This window comes from Martes martes (assembly GCF_963455335.1).
Source record: "Martes martes genome assembly, chromosome: 6".
Taxonomy (NCBI): domain Eukaryota; kingdom Metazoa; phylum Chordata; class Mammalia; order Carnivora; family Mustelidae; genus Martes; species Martes martes.
Window position 1 is genome coordinate 89202328 of NC_137893.1, and position 15132 is coordinate 89217459.

At 56.0% G+C, this 15132-nt stretch overlaps 2 protein-coding genes across 4 annotated transcripts in view; one reads left to right on the forward strand and one right to left on the reverse strand.

The window, feature by feature from the left end:
* CUL9 (cullin 9) overlaps positions 1-10195 on the forward strand; it is a 36626-nt gene extending 26431 nt beyond the window's left edge. For both annotated transcript variants that reach the window (XM_080805141.1, XM_080805142.1), the window contains exons 29-40: positions 161-411; positions 1434-1779; positions 5917-6057; positions 6218-6382; positions 6660-6823; positions 7400-7493; positions 7953-8027; positions 8181-8291; positions 8398-8515; positions 8906-9039; positions 9692-9765; positions 9849-10195. In XM_080805141.1, the coding sequence (XP_080661267.1) occupies positions 161-411; positions 1434-1779; positions 5917-6057; positions 6218-6382; positions 6660-6823; positions 7400-7493; positions 7953-8027; positions 8181-8291; positions 8398-8515; positions 8906-9039; positions 9692-9765; positions 9849-10050 (1875 nt within the window). In that variant the 3' untranslated portion in view covers positions 10051-10195. The remainder of the gene's footprint in view (positions 1-160; positions 412-1433; positions 1780-5916; positions 6058-6217; positions 6383-6659; positions 6824-7399; positions 7494-7952; positions 8028-8180; positions 8292-8397; positions 8516-8905; positions 9040-9691; positions 9766-9848) is intronic.
* Positions 10196-10644: 449 nt separating this feature from the next.
* DNPH1 (2'-deoxynucleoside 5'-phosphate N-hydrolase 1) lies at positions 10645-13855 on the reverse strand. 2 transcript variants are annotated; one of them, XM_080806670.1, is made up of 4 exons: positions 13634-13843; positions 11323-11391; positions 11044-11154; positions 10645-10882 (listed from the first exon to the last, which is right to left on the reverse strand). In XM_080806670.1, the coding sequence occupies exons 1-4, from the start codon at positions 13830-13832 to the stop codon at positions 10767-10769; spliced, it is 495 nt and encodes a 164-aa protein (XP_080662796.1). In that variant the 5' UTR covers positions 13833-13843; the 3' UTR covers positions 10645-10766. The 2 variants fall into 2 exon arrangements, with proteins under 2 accessions (XP_080662796.1, XP_080662795.1); XM_080806669.1 differs by having other exon boundaries at positions 10645-11154; positions 13634-13855.
* Between the last annotated feature and the right edge of the window lie 1277 nt (positions 13856-15132).

Consider the following 15132-nt stretch of genomic DNA (forward strand, 5'->3'; position numbering starts at 1 on the left):
TACTATTATTCCCATTTGACAGAGAAGAAAAGTGAGGCCTGAGAGTTAGTAACACATCTGTAGTCACACAGCTAGTAAGTGGAAGAGCCGAGCATCGAACCCAGGCAGGCTGGCTCCTCTAGGTAAAAGTAGCCTGCCTGTTTCCTCTTGTCCCATCCAGGTGCTGGAAGCCTGGCAGAAGGGTCCAAACCCCCCCGGAAGCCTGGGCCGCACTGTTGCAGGAGGCGTGGCCTGTACTAGTACAGATGTCCTCTCTTGCATCCTGCATCTCCTGGGCCAGGGCTACGTGGAACGGCGTGACGACCGGCCCCAGATCCTGACGTATGCCACGCCAGAGCCTACGGGGCCTTGCCGGGGCCAGGCAGAGGTCCCCTTCTGTGGCAACCAGACCACCAAGACCTGCAAGCCTAGGTAGCTGTTCTCAGTCCTGTTCCCCAGCTGCAAGGGCTCTAAGCCAGTAGGGAGGGATGGGCTCCCAGGACAGATGGCACTGCAGTGACACAGGAGGAGGTTTAGTGCCAAAGTCAGGCTCTTTGGTGGAAAGACGCTTGATTTCTTTCTTTGTCTTACCCCGTTTTTCTTGCCTCTGTTGTTTTTCCACTTTGCCAGTCCTCATTCCCTTGTCAGCACTGTCATCTCCTTTCTGATCAGGGGCCTTGCTGTTCCCATCCCCCAGGAGCCAGCCCTTAGGCAAGCGACCCAGACACAAGCTCCTGTATGGATGTCTCTCATTCTAAGCAAAAATGGAATATCATACAGATACGTATTGAGTGCTGATGACTCACTGAGCTCCGTGAAATGTACAAACTAGTTTTCAAGAAGCCCGTTCCAAGAGGAGTTTGCCGTCAGATCCCCCTAATTAGCTGGCACCCCTAAAGCTTGTCCCATCACATCCCGTTCACCACAGGTTGTTTCGGCACTGCTTTTATGCCTATCCTCTGCACCGTGTGTAAAGTGAGTTTTCTAGAGGAGTCACTTGCATACACACCACAGGGGATCCCATTAAAAGGCAGATCCCGATTCAGTAGAGCTCCCTGTGATATGCAGGCTGCTGGTCCTTGGCCCATACTTGGAGAAGTAAGGCTGTAGACACTGGTTTCTCACCAGATGGATTGCTGGTGTTTGGGGTGGAGTTTACAGTGGGATCATCCCATTCACTGTGGGGATCCCGTCCACACCTAGCATCCTGATGCCTGCCCACCAGATTCCTGGAGTGCCTGAATCACTGTGACAGCCAGCCTCAGCCCTCACTTACAGATGCTTCTGTGGAGAGCCGCGCTCTGACAGTGGGTTTGGGTGGTCGTCCTGAGGCTGGTTAAGCACGCACAAGCAGGGGCGCACAAGTGAGGAGCTGAGGGCTGGGGGAGGGTGGGTTTCATTTAGTAGATGAGCAGGGCAGGGAGACTGATGGCTGCCTCTTCTCTCCCCTCAAGCCCAGAAGCCGTAGCTGCACTGGCATCACTCCAGCTGCCTGCAGGCCGCACCATGAGCCCCCAGGAGGTCGAAGGGTTGATGGAGCAGACCGTACGGCAGGTGCAAGAGACACTGAACTTAGAGCCAGATGTGGCTCAGCACCTTTTGGCTCATTCCCACTGGGGTGCTGAACAGCTGCTGCAGAGCTACAGTGATAACCCCGAGCCCCTGTTGCTGGCGGCTGGGCTGTGCGTACCCCAGGCCCAGGCCGCCCCTGCACGCCCTGACCACTGCCCTGTGTGTGTCAGCCCACTGGAGCCTGATGACGACTTGCCCTCCCTGTGCTGCAGGCACTACTGCTGTAAGGTGAGGCCCCACCTGCTTCTTGGCAGCCCCTGGCTTTCCACCTCCCCCACAGTTCCTAGGCAGCTCCGGAGTTCTGGCCCAGCACTGCTATCTCCTAGCCGGGGCAATGTTGGACGGCCCGCTTAGTCCCTCTCAAACTAGTTTTGTCATCTGTAAGTGGTGCCGCCAGCCTCAACACTCGGAAGGGGAAGGGTGGTTGTCGGGGTCCAGCGATAGGGATCCATGGCTGTAAAGCTTTACTGCATATTAGAATCACTGGGAGATTTTAAAAATCCTCATGCTTGGGGCGCCTGGGTGACTCAGTCGGTTGAGCATCCAACTCTTGATTTTGGCTCAGATCATGATCTCAGGGTTGTGAGATCGAGCCCTGCATTGGGCTCCATGCTGGGCATGGAGCCTGCTTGGGATTCTCTCCCTGCCCTTTCCCCCTGACCCTTAAAAAAAAAAGAATCCTCATGCTCAGACTATAACCCAAACCAATTAAATCAGAATCTTGAGGTGAAACCCAAGCATCTGGAGTTCTATTTTTTTTACTTTTTTACATTTTTTAATTTTTAACTTTATTCTTTTAAAGAATTTATTTATTTATTTATTTATTTATTTATTTGAGACAGTGGGGGGCAGGGACCAAGCAGACTCTGTGCTGACCACAGAGCTCAACACAGGGCTCAATCCCATGACCCTGAGATCATGACCTGAGCTGACATCAAGAATTGGATGCTTAACCAACTGAACCACGCAGGTGTCCCTAGACATCTTGAGGTTTTTTTTTAATTTAAGATTTTATTTATTTATTTGACAGACAGGGATCAAAAGTAGGCAGAGAGGCAGGCAGAGAGAGAAGGGGAAGCAGGCTCCCTGAGCAGAGAGCCTGATGTGGGGCTCGATCCCAGGACCCTGGGATCATGACCTGAGCCAAAGGCAGAGGCTTAACCCGCTGATCCACCCAGGCACCCCACATCTGCATTTTAAAAAATGCAGGTGATTCCAGTGTTCAGCCGAGTTTGAGAACAATAGGTAGATAGATGATGCACACACATAAACTGTACATCAAGGTGCTTCATAAATGAGACGTGTTAGTAAATTGGTGATGACTGTAGGTTTATGGTTTCCTGATCACCAAGTCTGTTTATCACAGAATATCAGCACTTACCGTATATTCTCATTGAACATAAAAATGAAAGGAAATGGTGTAAACCAGAGAACAGCACGGAAGTAGAGGGAATTACGGGAAGCCAGGTATTGTCACTGTGAAGCAGAGCAGAGAAAGCTGTAGATGGGGAGTGAGTGGTGCTCGGTGCTGGGGAAGAGAGGCCGAGGTGCAGGGAGCCGGGGTGCTGAGTGTTGTATGTTCCCTGCCTCACAGCTCTTAGAACTGATGCTAAGCCCAAATACCTCAACTTAACAGGATGAGGATGCTTGTTGCCATGAATCTAGCTGCCTCTGCCACCAGCGTCCCCGCAGGGGTGGGTGATCCGGGACATGAGTGCTGGCAGGCGTGTATACGGGTACTTTTTCGTCCTCCCTTTTTCTCGGCTTCATTATTCTTCTCACACCTTTGCCTATGCTCCCTTTCTCCAGGTTCTTAATTATTTCCTTTCTGCTTTCACTTTATTGTTCAACTAATATTTGTCATGAACTCACTGTATGCACAGCATTCGGTGCTGTGTGAGGGGGTGGGGAAAATCCAAGCAAGAAATGACCCAAGAGCTAATAACACAAGCAGCTAATACTTACGGGGGACATGTTCTGGGCCATTCCAATGTGATACATGCATTATCTTGCTTAATTTCCATGGTAGTCGTGTGAGGTAGGTATTTTTGCTGGAGACAGATGGAGGCTCCCAGAAGAGAGGTCACCTGCCCAAGGTCAGGATTCGGACTTGGGTGGTCTTGCTCTAGGGCCCTCCCTCACACTTTCATGACAAGTGCAGGAAGGAAATACAACTGGGTCACGTCAAAGGAAGTGACTGAGGTGAGGAGTGGGGGAGGAGCCAGTCAGGGACTTCAGATTGCGGATGTCAGGGAAGGCCATCCTGAGGAGGGGACTATCTAAGGGAAGAGTATGGCAGACAGAGGGGCAGGAAACGTGAAGAAGCTGAGCCTGGTGGCTAAAGCACAGTGACGTGGTGGGACAGCCAAGGGAGAGAATTCAGAGGGAGACGGGGGCCCAGTTGGGTTGGGATCGGCAGACAGTGGGCTTGACTTTACAGAAGGCCACGGTGGGTTAAGCAGGAGAGTGAGAGGAAGGATGTGATTTATATTTTTGAAAAGATCACTGCATGTGGAAGAAAGGCTTGGGGAGATCAGATGTGGAAGCAGGGTACCCATCGGGAGACTGTTGTACCGAGAGCCAGGAGGTGGTGGGAGTTCGGCCCACGGTCAGCAGTGAAGAGAGAAGTGGATGGGTTGGTGTACATCAGGAGGCAGAGCCGACAGGACTCGGCTGAGCCAACGTGGGACTTAGGACAAGGGAATCAAGGGTGCTTCTTGGGTTCTGACCAGAGCATCTGGGTGGCTGAGATGTGTTCTCTACTGAGTTGAACAAGATGTTGGGGTGGGGCTTGGTGTGGAGGGCAGGTTTTTGAAGGGAAATTCAGTCTGTTCTGGCCATGTGAAATTTGAGCTTTTTGTTGGACACCTGTCTGGGCCTGGACAGGGGAATTTGGAATTAAGTGGAGTGGCCTGGCTAGCATCCCACAGGGAAACAGAAGCTGGCCCAGAGTGCCGGCTGCACAGAGCCCCTTACAGAGTTGTAGAGACAGGGAGCCTGAGGAAAACAGGCTCATTGGAGAAGTCCCAGTCAAGGAGGAGCGGGTGAATAAGTTATAGCTGAGCAGCACCTTGAAATGCAAGAGAACTCAAGAGAAGGGAAATCCTAGGGCTTGAGGCTGTCCGAGGAGGCTTTTGCGTGTGAGCCTTGAGTGACAGGCAGGGTTGGCCGAGGCAGGAGGGGAATATGGACTGGAGACTGCATTCCAGGTGGGCTGGACAGGGAGGACAGCAGAAACTAGAGCAAGCCTACAGCGGAGGCTCTTTAGGGAAGTGGGATGGGCTCCAAACTGAGAGGCCAGTCTTAGGCCTCTATGCCCTAAGGGACCTGTGTGCCTGCAAGTGTGTGGTCTGAACTTGGAGCATTTTCCTGTTTTATCTCAAAAATGCAGAAATTCTGCATTCAACTTCCTAGTTTATCTGGGTTTCTTTCACTATAAAAAGGGTTTTGTTTTATTCTATTTAGTACTTTGCTTTGAGTAGAAATAGTCCGGTAAGGCACTTTCCATTTACCCTGGAGCTTTGGTACCGGAGGTACCCCCGAGGTCTAGATGCACCATCTTGGAAAACTCTGCACACTCGGCAGTGTGAAGGAAAGGAGTCATTAATGGGGTATTTTAGGAGGTGCAGGCTGCTGATCACACCTGAACCAAGCGGGGATTGCATGGAGGAGGGATCGGGGTAGGAAGAGCATTTATGGGGATAAGCTCCTGCTGCAGTTTAGGGGTGAGGAGATAAGGGCCTGGTTTAGGGTGGTGCAGTGACGTGGGAGCTAGAAAAAGATCCGAGAGACTTGAGGCTTCTGACATGGGTGACTGGGACTTGGGGGACGCAGTGGGCGAGGCTATTTGTGAAGAGGCTGAGTCTGGGGAGATGGGAGCACCGAGGAGCCAGGCGAGCAGATGGAGCTGGGAGGAGAGGCCCTCTGAGGGGGGTCAGAGGGCATGGGACAAGGTGGCAACGTTCATAGTGTCCAAGGCTAGCCACCTGGTGGGGGAAAGGCACTCTGTGGCCCCTAGGCCTCCCTCCTCTCCAACCTTCTTGCTTTCTCCAAATCCTTCTTAGCACTTGAATCATCTCCTGTTTCTTGGTTCTCTTACCCTTTCCCTCCATGTGCATCCCAGCAATAATGAAAATGAGGCCACTATCTTGACCCATACATTCTCAAAGGCAGCTGAGATTTGGGCCAATCCCAGGAAAGCCCAAAGAAGCCAGAAAGGTTAGGGTCCATTGTGAGGTGGCTCTGGAGCAGGGTCGTCCCTGGTCTTCCGCATTGTCAGAGATGGGTGCTAGGTGATTTACCAGGACACCGGTGTCCTGTGCTGCTCCCCTGCTGTCCCTGAGCAGCCCCTCTCTCCCCCACCAGTCTTGCTGGAATGAGTATCTGACAACTCGGATTGAGCAGAACCTTGTGTTGAATTGCACCTGCCCCATTGCTGACTGCCCCGCGCAGCCCACCGGAGCCTTCATCCGGGCCATTGTCTCCTCACCGGATGTCATCTCCAAGGTAGCCCCTCTTCTGTGGGAGACTGCGCTGCACAGCCAGAGGGATGGGCCCCAGGGAGTCGACTGATGTGCTTGGGGTGGGATGGGGAGGGGCAGTGGTTATGGATGTATGGTGTCCTGGAGAGCCGGGCCCTCACTGGGTGGCGTCTGTGTCCTCACAGTACGAGAAGGCCCTCCTGCGCGGCTACGTGGAGAGCTGCTCCAACCTGACCTGGTGCACCAACCCTCAGGGCTGCGACCGCATCCTGTACCGCCAGGGCCTGGGCTGTGGGACCACCTGCTCCAAGTGTGGCTGGGCCTCCTGCTTCAACTGTAGTTTCCCTGAGGTGGGTGCCTGCCCAGCCATGCCCCTGAGCACGGCCTGCACCCCTCCCCTGCCAGCACCCCTCTCCATCACACACACACACACACACACACACAAACACACACACATACACACAGTCACAGGCTATGCCTTGTCCTCATGCTTTGCCACCAGCTCAAGCTCTCTTCCTCCCCCTGCAGGCCTCCCCCATGCAACCCCCCTCCCTTGCACACCTGCAGCACCACCCTGGGCCCAGGCTCAGGGCTCAGCCATGTCCTCCCTGCCCCCTCCTGCTCTAGGCACACTACCCTGCCAGCTGCAGCCACATGTCCCAGTGGGTCGACGATGGTGGCTACTATGATGGCATGAGTGTGGAGGCCCAGAGCAAGCACCTGGCCAAGCTCATCTCCAAGCGCTGTCCCAGCTGCCAGGCTCCCATTGAGAAGAACGAAGGGTGTCTGCAGTAAGAGGGGATACTGCGGGCATTGAGGGGGGTCAGAGGGCACGGGACAAGGTGGGAGGCCTGGTGGTATGGGGGCAGGGGGCCCATGGGGCTCACCAGAGAGCTGAGCAGAGGACAGCAGTTACTCAGCCTGGTCCTGGTGCCCTCCAGTGACTCTTGCTCCTTAACACTCCTTCCCCTATTTTTTTTTTTAAAGATTTTATTTATTTATTTGACAGACAGAGATCACAAATAGGCAGAGAGGCATGCAGAGAGGGAGGGAGGAAGCAGGCTCCCTGCTGAGCAGAGAGCCCGATGCGGGGCTCGATCCCAGGACCTGGGATCATGACCTGAGCCGGAGGCAGAGGCTTTAACCCACTGAGCCACCCAGGCGCCCCTCCTTCCCCTAATTTTAAGTCTGCACCGCATGGGGCTGGGGAGCTCGGGTGCACTCACTAGGGCTTGGTGAGGTTAGAGACTGTCAGGGCACAGAGGGGCCAGGGCAGAATCGATGGGGCCTCCAGGTCTCATCCGGGGGCTCCCGGTGTGGCCCTGACCTGGGGCAGAAGCCCTCTGACCAGCCAGCTTCCTCCATAGCATGACCTGTGCCAAATGCAACCATGGATTTTGCTGGCGCTGCCTCAAGTCCTGGAAGCCAAATCACAAAGACTACTACAATTGCTCTGCCATGGTAAGGGGCCGAGGCCAGGGCCAGGGGGCCCCAGCGCAGCCGGGATGGGATATGGCTGCAGGCCCTGGGCAGAGATGGCTCTGTGTTCTGGGCAGCCGAACAACTGTTGGGACAGAGGCTCCGTGTGAAGACTGAAGCCACCTGGGCCGACACGTGCTGGGAGTTCTGTCCTGGGAGGGCTGTGCATTCCCAGAGGCACCAGGCCAGAGCCAAGCAGAGCCCATGCCTCGTGTCAGAGCCCGGCACCCCTGCTTAGTAGGTGGCTTTGGGCTGGTTTCCTTGCCCACACCGTGGCATCCTCCCCTGCAGAGGGGGAGAATAATGTGACCTACTTCCCAGAGTTAGGATTAGATGGACAGGTCTGGGTGAAGTGTCTGAAGGTCTGTACACAGGGTGCCTTCGCCCTGCCCTGCCCATCAAAGCGCCCAAGAGTCCTCCCTCTCAACCCGTCCTTCCCAGGTAAGCAGAGCAGCTCGCCAGGAGAAGCGGTTTCAGGACTATAACGAGAGATGTACTTTCCATCACCAGGCCCGGGTGAGCAGGGAGGGAACAGTTGCGTGGGTGACAAGGTCAGAGGGCTGGGGTGGAGGGTGGGGCAGGAGCTCCAGATCGCAATCGCGTGGGTGCCGAGTTCTGAGCCGGCAGGGAGGGCTGCCTGCAGTGCTGATCCACCTCACCCCTGCACAGGAGTTCGCCCTGAGCCTGCGGAACCGCGTGTCTGCCATCCATGAGGTGCCGCCCCCCAGATCCTTCACCTTCCTCAGTGACGCCTGCCGGGGATTGGAGCAGGCCCGCAAGGTGGTGGGGACGGGGCCAGGGGCTCTGGCGGGGATGGAGGGAATGGGGTGGGGAGGGAGGCAGTGCTGAGGTTCAGCAAGGAAAGGGCTGGCTTGGGCTCCCACAGGTGCTGGCCTATGCCTGCGTGTACAGCTTCTACAACCAGGACACGGAGCACATGGACGTGGTGGAGCAGCAGACTGAGAACCTGGAGCTGCATACCAATGCCCTGCAGATACTCCTCGGTGCGCCGCACCCACCATGACTCTTTCCCCACCCCCGCCTCCCACCCCCACCCCAGCATCCCCTCCCAGCAAACAGTGGCAAAATAGCCTCCCAGCCCAGCTACCCCATTGGGCGGTCGTCCACCTCCTCATTCGTCCCAGCCTTATCACTACCAGCGATACTTCAGGTATGAAGGCATGGGGTGCTTGGCATGAGGTGCCTAAAGGCACAGGCCTTCACCTGCCCACTAGATTACCATCTGCTTCCCCCACTGGGTTGGAGGCCTTGCAGGAATGAGTGTCTACTCTAGAGCCCTGCCTGGTAGGTGCGGGTAGGACTTAGGTGGTAGAAGGAAGGAGTTGAAGGAAGCAAAGGAGGGAGGGAGCCCCTGTGGCTTGCCCCCTCTGCAGAGGAGACGCTGCTGCGGTGTGGAGACCTGGGCTCGTCCCTGCGCCTGCTGCGCATGGACTGCCTCAGCACGGGCCTGGAGCTGCTCCGGAGGATCCAGGAGAGGCTGCTGGCTATCCAGCAGCATTCTGCCCAGGTGCGCGGCCCAGCCTGGGGCCTCCTGGGCCTGGCACAGCCCCTGCCCTGGTGGGGAGGGGATCCAAAAGGAAAGGCAGCTGTTTGGAGACCTGGGCACGCACCCAGCTCCTAGGCCTGCCCACCGGATGCGGCTGGGGCTCCGTCCCGCCTAGCGAGTGCTACCCAATAGCTCACAGCAAGGGTATTTGTTGTGATGCTTGCTCATCAGAACCCCTGGGAACTTTTCAGTACTTCCAAAGTGGGATGTTGGAATGGGGATCCACTGAGGTTCTTCCTGGCTCTAATACACTGATGTTAGTCGAAACGAGGAGTCTTGCCCTCGGGGAGCTCACAGAGGAGTAAATAACTTGGGCAGACAGAACAGGAACAGACACTGTTAAGTCCTGAAGCATGGAGGTGGGGTGCCTCGCCGGCATGACCCGTGTCCCCCGCCGGCATGACCCGTGTCCCCAGAGACTGCCCAAGTTCTGTGACACACAGACTTGGGGCCGTGAAGTCTCAGGATGAGGGAGGGAGAAGAGGTGGGAGCACCTGTGCGAGGGACCTGCACCTGGGAGGCCGGCAGAGAACGGTGGGTGAAGGAATGCTGGGCAGAGGTCCAGGTCCTCCTCTACTCTCCGAATTCCCACATCTCCCCGGCTCCTCGCCAGGACTTCCGGGTCGGTCTGCAGAGCCCATCGTTAGAGGCCCGAGAGGCAAAAGGATCCAACGTGCCTGGCAGTCAGTGAGTAGGGTGGGCAGAGCGGCCACAGGGGCCTGGGAGAGGTGTGGCTTTGCGGGGCTGAGTGTGGCTTCCTCCCTCCCCAGGCCTCAGGGGTCCCCAGGGCTGGAGGTGGATGAGGAGGAGGAGGACGAAGATGACGAGGATGATGTCCCTGAGTGGCAGCAGGACGAGTTTGATGAGGAGCTGGACAACGACAGCTTTTCCTATGACGAAGAGTCTGAGAACCTGGACCGAGACACTTTCTTCTTTGGTGACGAGGAAGAGGAGGATGAGGCCTATGACTGAGGGGCAGGACACAGGGAACACCTGGAGCCACCCCAGAGTCCTGGGGGCTGAGGGATGAGGTCGCCCCTTCCTGCCATCGTTGGGGGAGGCGGTTCCCAGTGTCTGCAGTACCTTCTGTTTACTGAATAAACTTTTTTTCCATGTACTTCTCTGGAAGCAGGCTGCGCAGCTGCATCCCCAAAGGCTAGTGTCAGCTCCCCGCTCCCTCTACATACCTCCAACCCTCATTCTTCACTTTTCTTTTGGACCTCCAGATGTTTGTGTTCTCAGGAAGGCCCAAAGCAGACCCATTTGACCTAAGCTGACAAGGGGAAATGAAGGTTTCCATGGTCCAGGGCCAGGTGCAGGCCTGCCCACTTGCCCCAGACCCCGTCCAGCGGCAGAGGAGGCTGAGAAAGACCCCTCCCCATCCCACCCCAGGCCAGCCTTCCTCCAAACTCTTGAACGTTCCTGGCAGAAGTCTGAGGGCATTAGGAAGTACTCTCTCGGGGCCTACAGAATGTTAATGGATCTCTCTACATCTTGAAGTGAAGCAGGAAAGAAAAGGATAATCCTGAGGGCCTGTCCTACCCCATCACTCATATAGACAGAGATAGAATTTTAAACATAACTTTTAATTTGGTACTGGGGCTAAGAGGTAGGACGGATAGAGGGCAGAGAAGAATTAACAAAATGGGGTTAAGTCAAGCAGCTGGGTCAGGGGAGGCAGCCACCTGCTAGGGAGGGTCACCCTCAAAGTAGCGATCCAGCATGGCCTCCACCTGGCCCTCCTCGTAGTCCAACACCTGGAACCTCGAACCGTCTGCCGCTCCCCGGATCATGGCTGAAAGCACTGGGTAGGAAGGGCGGAGGGAGGTGAAGCTCCCTGTCTCTGCTCCCTTCCCTGTCCCTGTCCTGTTTCCAGGGTAGGCACTGTCCTCAGAGCCCCCCAGGGCTGGGTGTGCAGAAAGCTGGTGGGGGGAGGAGGGCCCACCCAGGGCTTGGAGCCCTCACCTCGGCCAGACTGCGGACGGAAGAGGCACAGGATCCGCTTGTTGAGGGCTACAGCCCGGCCCAGCTCGTAGCCCACACCCAACGACGGCTGGGTCACTTCGGCCACCACCACTGGGAAGAAACACAAGACTGGGGCTTGGTATCTGGGGCTTGTTAAGGGACGGATGACAGAGTCTGGGTGTGGTGAGGAGGGAACTCCCTTCCTGGTGTGGACCACAGGCCTGTCCAGGAGACCTAACATCCCAGAGGAGTTTGTGGGCAGGAGGGGGAGGTGCTCACCATCTGCCTGCTGCAGCCAGGCCAGGTCCCGCTCATGGATGAGCCTGTCACCCCCAGCAGCCTCTTCCCCTGTGGAGGAGGAAAAGCTGGTCAAGGTCAAGTCCCTGCCTGCCTGGTCCTCAGCACTCAGTACCTCTCCTCTACCCTTGCCGCCCCCATATCTGCCCTGCGCAAGCGGGGTGGGAGGAAGACATACTAGGTGACCTCCGAGGACCCACCCAAAACTAAGGCTCCAGGGAAAGGATGAAATGGAATAGCCACAAGAAAACTTCCGGAGGGATGTGATTAGGGCCGGATGAGGGATACGGAGACTACAGGAAGGACTGTACCTCACTGTGGATCAGGGATCAGAGATGGAGAGGAGGAGGACTAGCCTCCTGGGGTGCAGGGTGGAAATGGCAGGCAGAAGTAAGAGACTGGCTGTGCAAACAAAGGCTGAACAACCAGAGCCTAACTCTGGCTTCGGCAGGTGCCGGCATCGGCATCAGCATCGGCTAAGAGCTTGATAGGACTCCTGGCTGCTCTATCAGCTCTCCAGGCAATGGTGAGCCCCACCAAACTTTGACACAATGCACGACCAATAGGAGGGGTTGGGAAGGAGGGTAGAGGAGAGGTGTTCTTACTGGGGTCAGAGGTGCTCTCAGTCCTGGCTTGGCGAAATGTTACTGCCTGAATCAGAGGAAAGTCCCTGGAGAGCTTGTTAAAAATACACCCGAAGCCTTCACCCCAGACTGCTGTGAGCCAGCATTTTGAACAAGTTCCCTCAGACTACATTTGCGCACATTAAAGTTCCAGAAACACTGGGTGGGGGGTGTGTGGAAGGGACATGCCCTGAAACCAAAGAACCTTAAGCCTCAGGGCCCGGCACTCGCACAGGCCCTTTCCAGTGCCCTAGCAATTTTGTTCGATGATTTCACCCGATGAGGGAGCAGAAGGCAGGCAGGACAGAGCACAAGCTGACACGGGCAAACCCTGCGCGTCCCACTCCCGGATGGGATAGGTGTGGCCTTCCTCAGGCACTCCCAGCTGTCCTAAACTAAGGGAAGGAAACACAAATGGTGAACTAATAGGGACCCCAGTCCTGCAGGGCAGGAGTCTCCCCTCAGTTTACCAATGTCTTAGTAATTCACAAGAAAAAAGCATTCGAATCAATAACTTAACTTCCGGAGACCCGTAACTCAATTTTCTGGAGCCTGAGCAGCACCCTCCCCTCCACAGCCATGTGGGAGACAAAGGTAAAGGAAATGTAGGTAAAAAGTAAATGTCCTTATAACCTGCAGCCCACTGGCAAGTCCTTGAGGCAGGCAGAGTATAACGTTCCTCCAGGAAGCTCCCAACAGTCTTAATGCTCTGCTACAGGGGAAAACCATCTTAGCCTGACAACGGCTTCGGTATCTTCCTCAGCATGTCAAAGTCCTCTTGGACACCTTCCTTTTTCCTTACCTTCCCCAACTCTCAAGTCTATAATCGGCCATTCCTCACAACCCCAGGGCAGCAGCTCTTTCTGCCCACGGGTCCTGTCCCTGCGCTCTAATAAAATCACCTTTTTGCACCAGAGACATTTCAAGAATTCTTTCTTGGCCGCGGGCTCTGGACTCCAACCTCACCAACATTCCAAAAACTACATCACTCCTTTTAAAAGAGACTCCAAAATTGCATTAGATCCCACAAATCCTGGATCCGCTCCTGGGTCTGCCGAGGGGAAAGCACTTCCAAGGTTTTCCAAGCAGAAGCACTAGAGTTCTGGGCACAACTTTCCAAACTAGAAGAGTCGCGGAGATTCCAGACCAAAATTGATCAAAACCACGCTTTAGAAAGACCCAGCAGCCAGGAATTTAAACAGCCTGATGAGCGGGCGAGAGAGAGATGGTGGTCGGGTCCGTGGGGTCCAAGAGAGGGCGGATACCTTGACCGCCAAGGGGGAAGCAGGAGGATAAGCTTTGTTTTAGGTGGGGGAGCAGGTGCGGGCAGGTGAAGAGGGAACTGCCGCAGCCCGGTTCCTTCCCATTCTGCTCCGTCCCTGGAAAGAGGGGAAGAAAGTTCTCCAGAAATGACTCAAGTCAAGAGAACTGAATGCGGAAACCGGGCTCCCGTCCGCAAGCTCACTGGGACCCCCGCTGTCCGAGCCCCGGCTCCCTTTCCCGGCTGGGCGGGGGTTGGGGGGACGGGCTCCGGGCCAGGGGGACACGCGGCCGGGTATGTGACGGCCGCCGCCGAGGCGGGGGTAGAGGGGTAAGTGCAATCTCGGTAGCGGGGCGGGACCGCCCCGCCTCACCGCGCCACGCCGCCCGCACCCAGCCGCCCGCCTCACCGCGCGCTCCCAGTTCGGCGGCCGCCACGTGCTCCGTGAGCACCGCCCCGAAGCGCCGCAGCCGCGACACGATCCGCCCGTACAGCGCCCGGTCTTCGCGCCCGCCGCGGACGCTCCCGCAGAAGTACAGGGCCCGGCGGCCCGGCTGCCCCGGCTGCCCCGGCTCCCCGCTTTCCCGCGCTCCGGCCGCCGCCGCCATCCCGCAGCAGCCGCCGCTCCCCTCCTCGCGCCAGGGGGCGCCCGCTGGCGGCCACGTGACCCGCCCGGCTCCGGGACGCCGCTCTGGGTCCCCAGACGCTGCTCCAGCGAGTGGCGGGCGAGGTGGGACCACGGCGTTAGCCTGCGGACGCTGACGACCGCGTACGCTGACGACCGCGCGGCTGGAAACCCACCGGATCACCGGCTTCGTCCCTGCGGCTGGTCGCCCACAGCCCACCCGCTCCTGCGCCCCCGGCCCGGCGTCCCCCATCTCAGCTAGACGCGGGGACATCCTGTGGTGACTCCAGCTCCTCCTACTCTCCCTTTCCGCAGTCACGCTGGCTCTCCTTGAGCATGCTGGCCGTGCCCTTTGCCTTTGCTGTAGCCTGGAACCGTCTTTTCCAGGTAGCCCCCTGGAGCACTCCCTCACCTCTCCCGTCTTCACAGGTCACCTTCCCTGACCATCCTGTTCCACACGGCAGCCTCCTGTTCTCAGTCCTCCCTGTTGCCCTCCTCCGCCTTACCTTTTATCCTTCTCCCTGGCACGTTGATGAATTTTGTTGGTTGTCTTTCTATATCCAGTAGAATGTGAGTCCCCAGGAGGGCAGGAGCTTTTCTCCGTTTTGTTCACTGCTAGATCCGTAGCTTCTAGAACTGTGCTGGACACACTGGGACTAGTTATCAAATATTTGTTGAATGAATGAGTGAGCTCAGATGAGAAGTTCTCTTTGCCAGCACTTTGTCATCTGCTCAGCCCTGTAGTAGGCTGACAGAAACAGGATCTTCAGGGAGGTTGGCGGACACACCATTGTTCACTGGTTATAATGATGATTTCCCCCTCATTATGTGATGGAAAAACACAAACTTAGGACAAAAAATCAAATGGAGCAAGAGAGTACTGGGTGGAAACTGAGTCATAAGACCCCAATCCCGTTCTCTAGAAGAAAGCTCTGTCGTGCTGACTTCCGAATTCTTCCTGAATGATAACTATAAAATACCAAGGAATGGGGTTACAGGGCTGACACTGTAATTTTTAAAGATGCAGTGACAGGGCTCTTGATTTTGGCTCAGGTCATGATCTCCAGGTCGTGGGATCGGGCCTCGCTTGTTTGAGCACTCTCTCTCTCTCAAATAAATAAGTAAATCTTAAAATATAAAAATAAAAATAAATAAATAATGCAAAGGCACAGGGGGGCCTGGAGGACTCAGTTGGAAGAGCATTCGACTCTTGATCTCGGGTTGTGAGTTCGAGCCCCATGTTGGGTGTAGAGGTTACCTAAATAAATAAGTAAACCTAAAAA

Bases quoted from the DNA above. Each gene is read 5' to 3' on its own strand.
- DNPH1 (XM_080806669.1), bottom strand. From the start codon at position 13,832: ATGGCGGCGGCGGCCGGAGCGCGGGAAAGCGGGGAGCCGGGGCAGCCG. The intron at 11,392-13,633 runs GTGAGGCGGGCG...CCTCCTCCACAG, and splicing joins CGCCGAACTGGGAGCGCGCG to GGGAAGAGGCTGCTGGGGGT. The intron at 11,155-11,322 runs GTGAGCACCTCC...GTTTCTTCCCAG, and splicing joins CTGGCTGCAGCAGGCAGATG to TGGTGGTGGCCGAAGTGACC.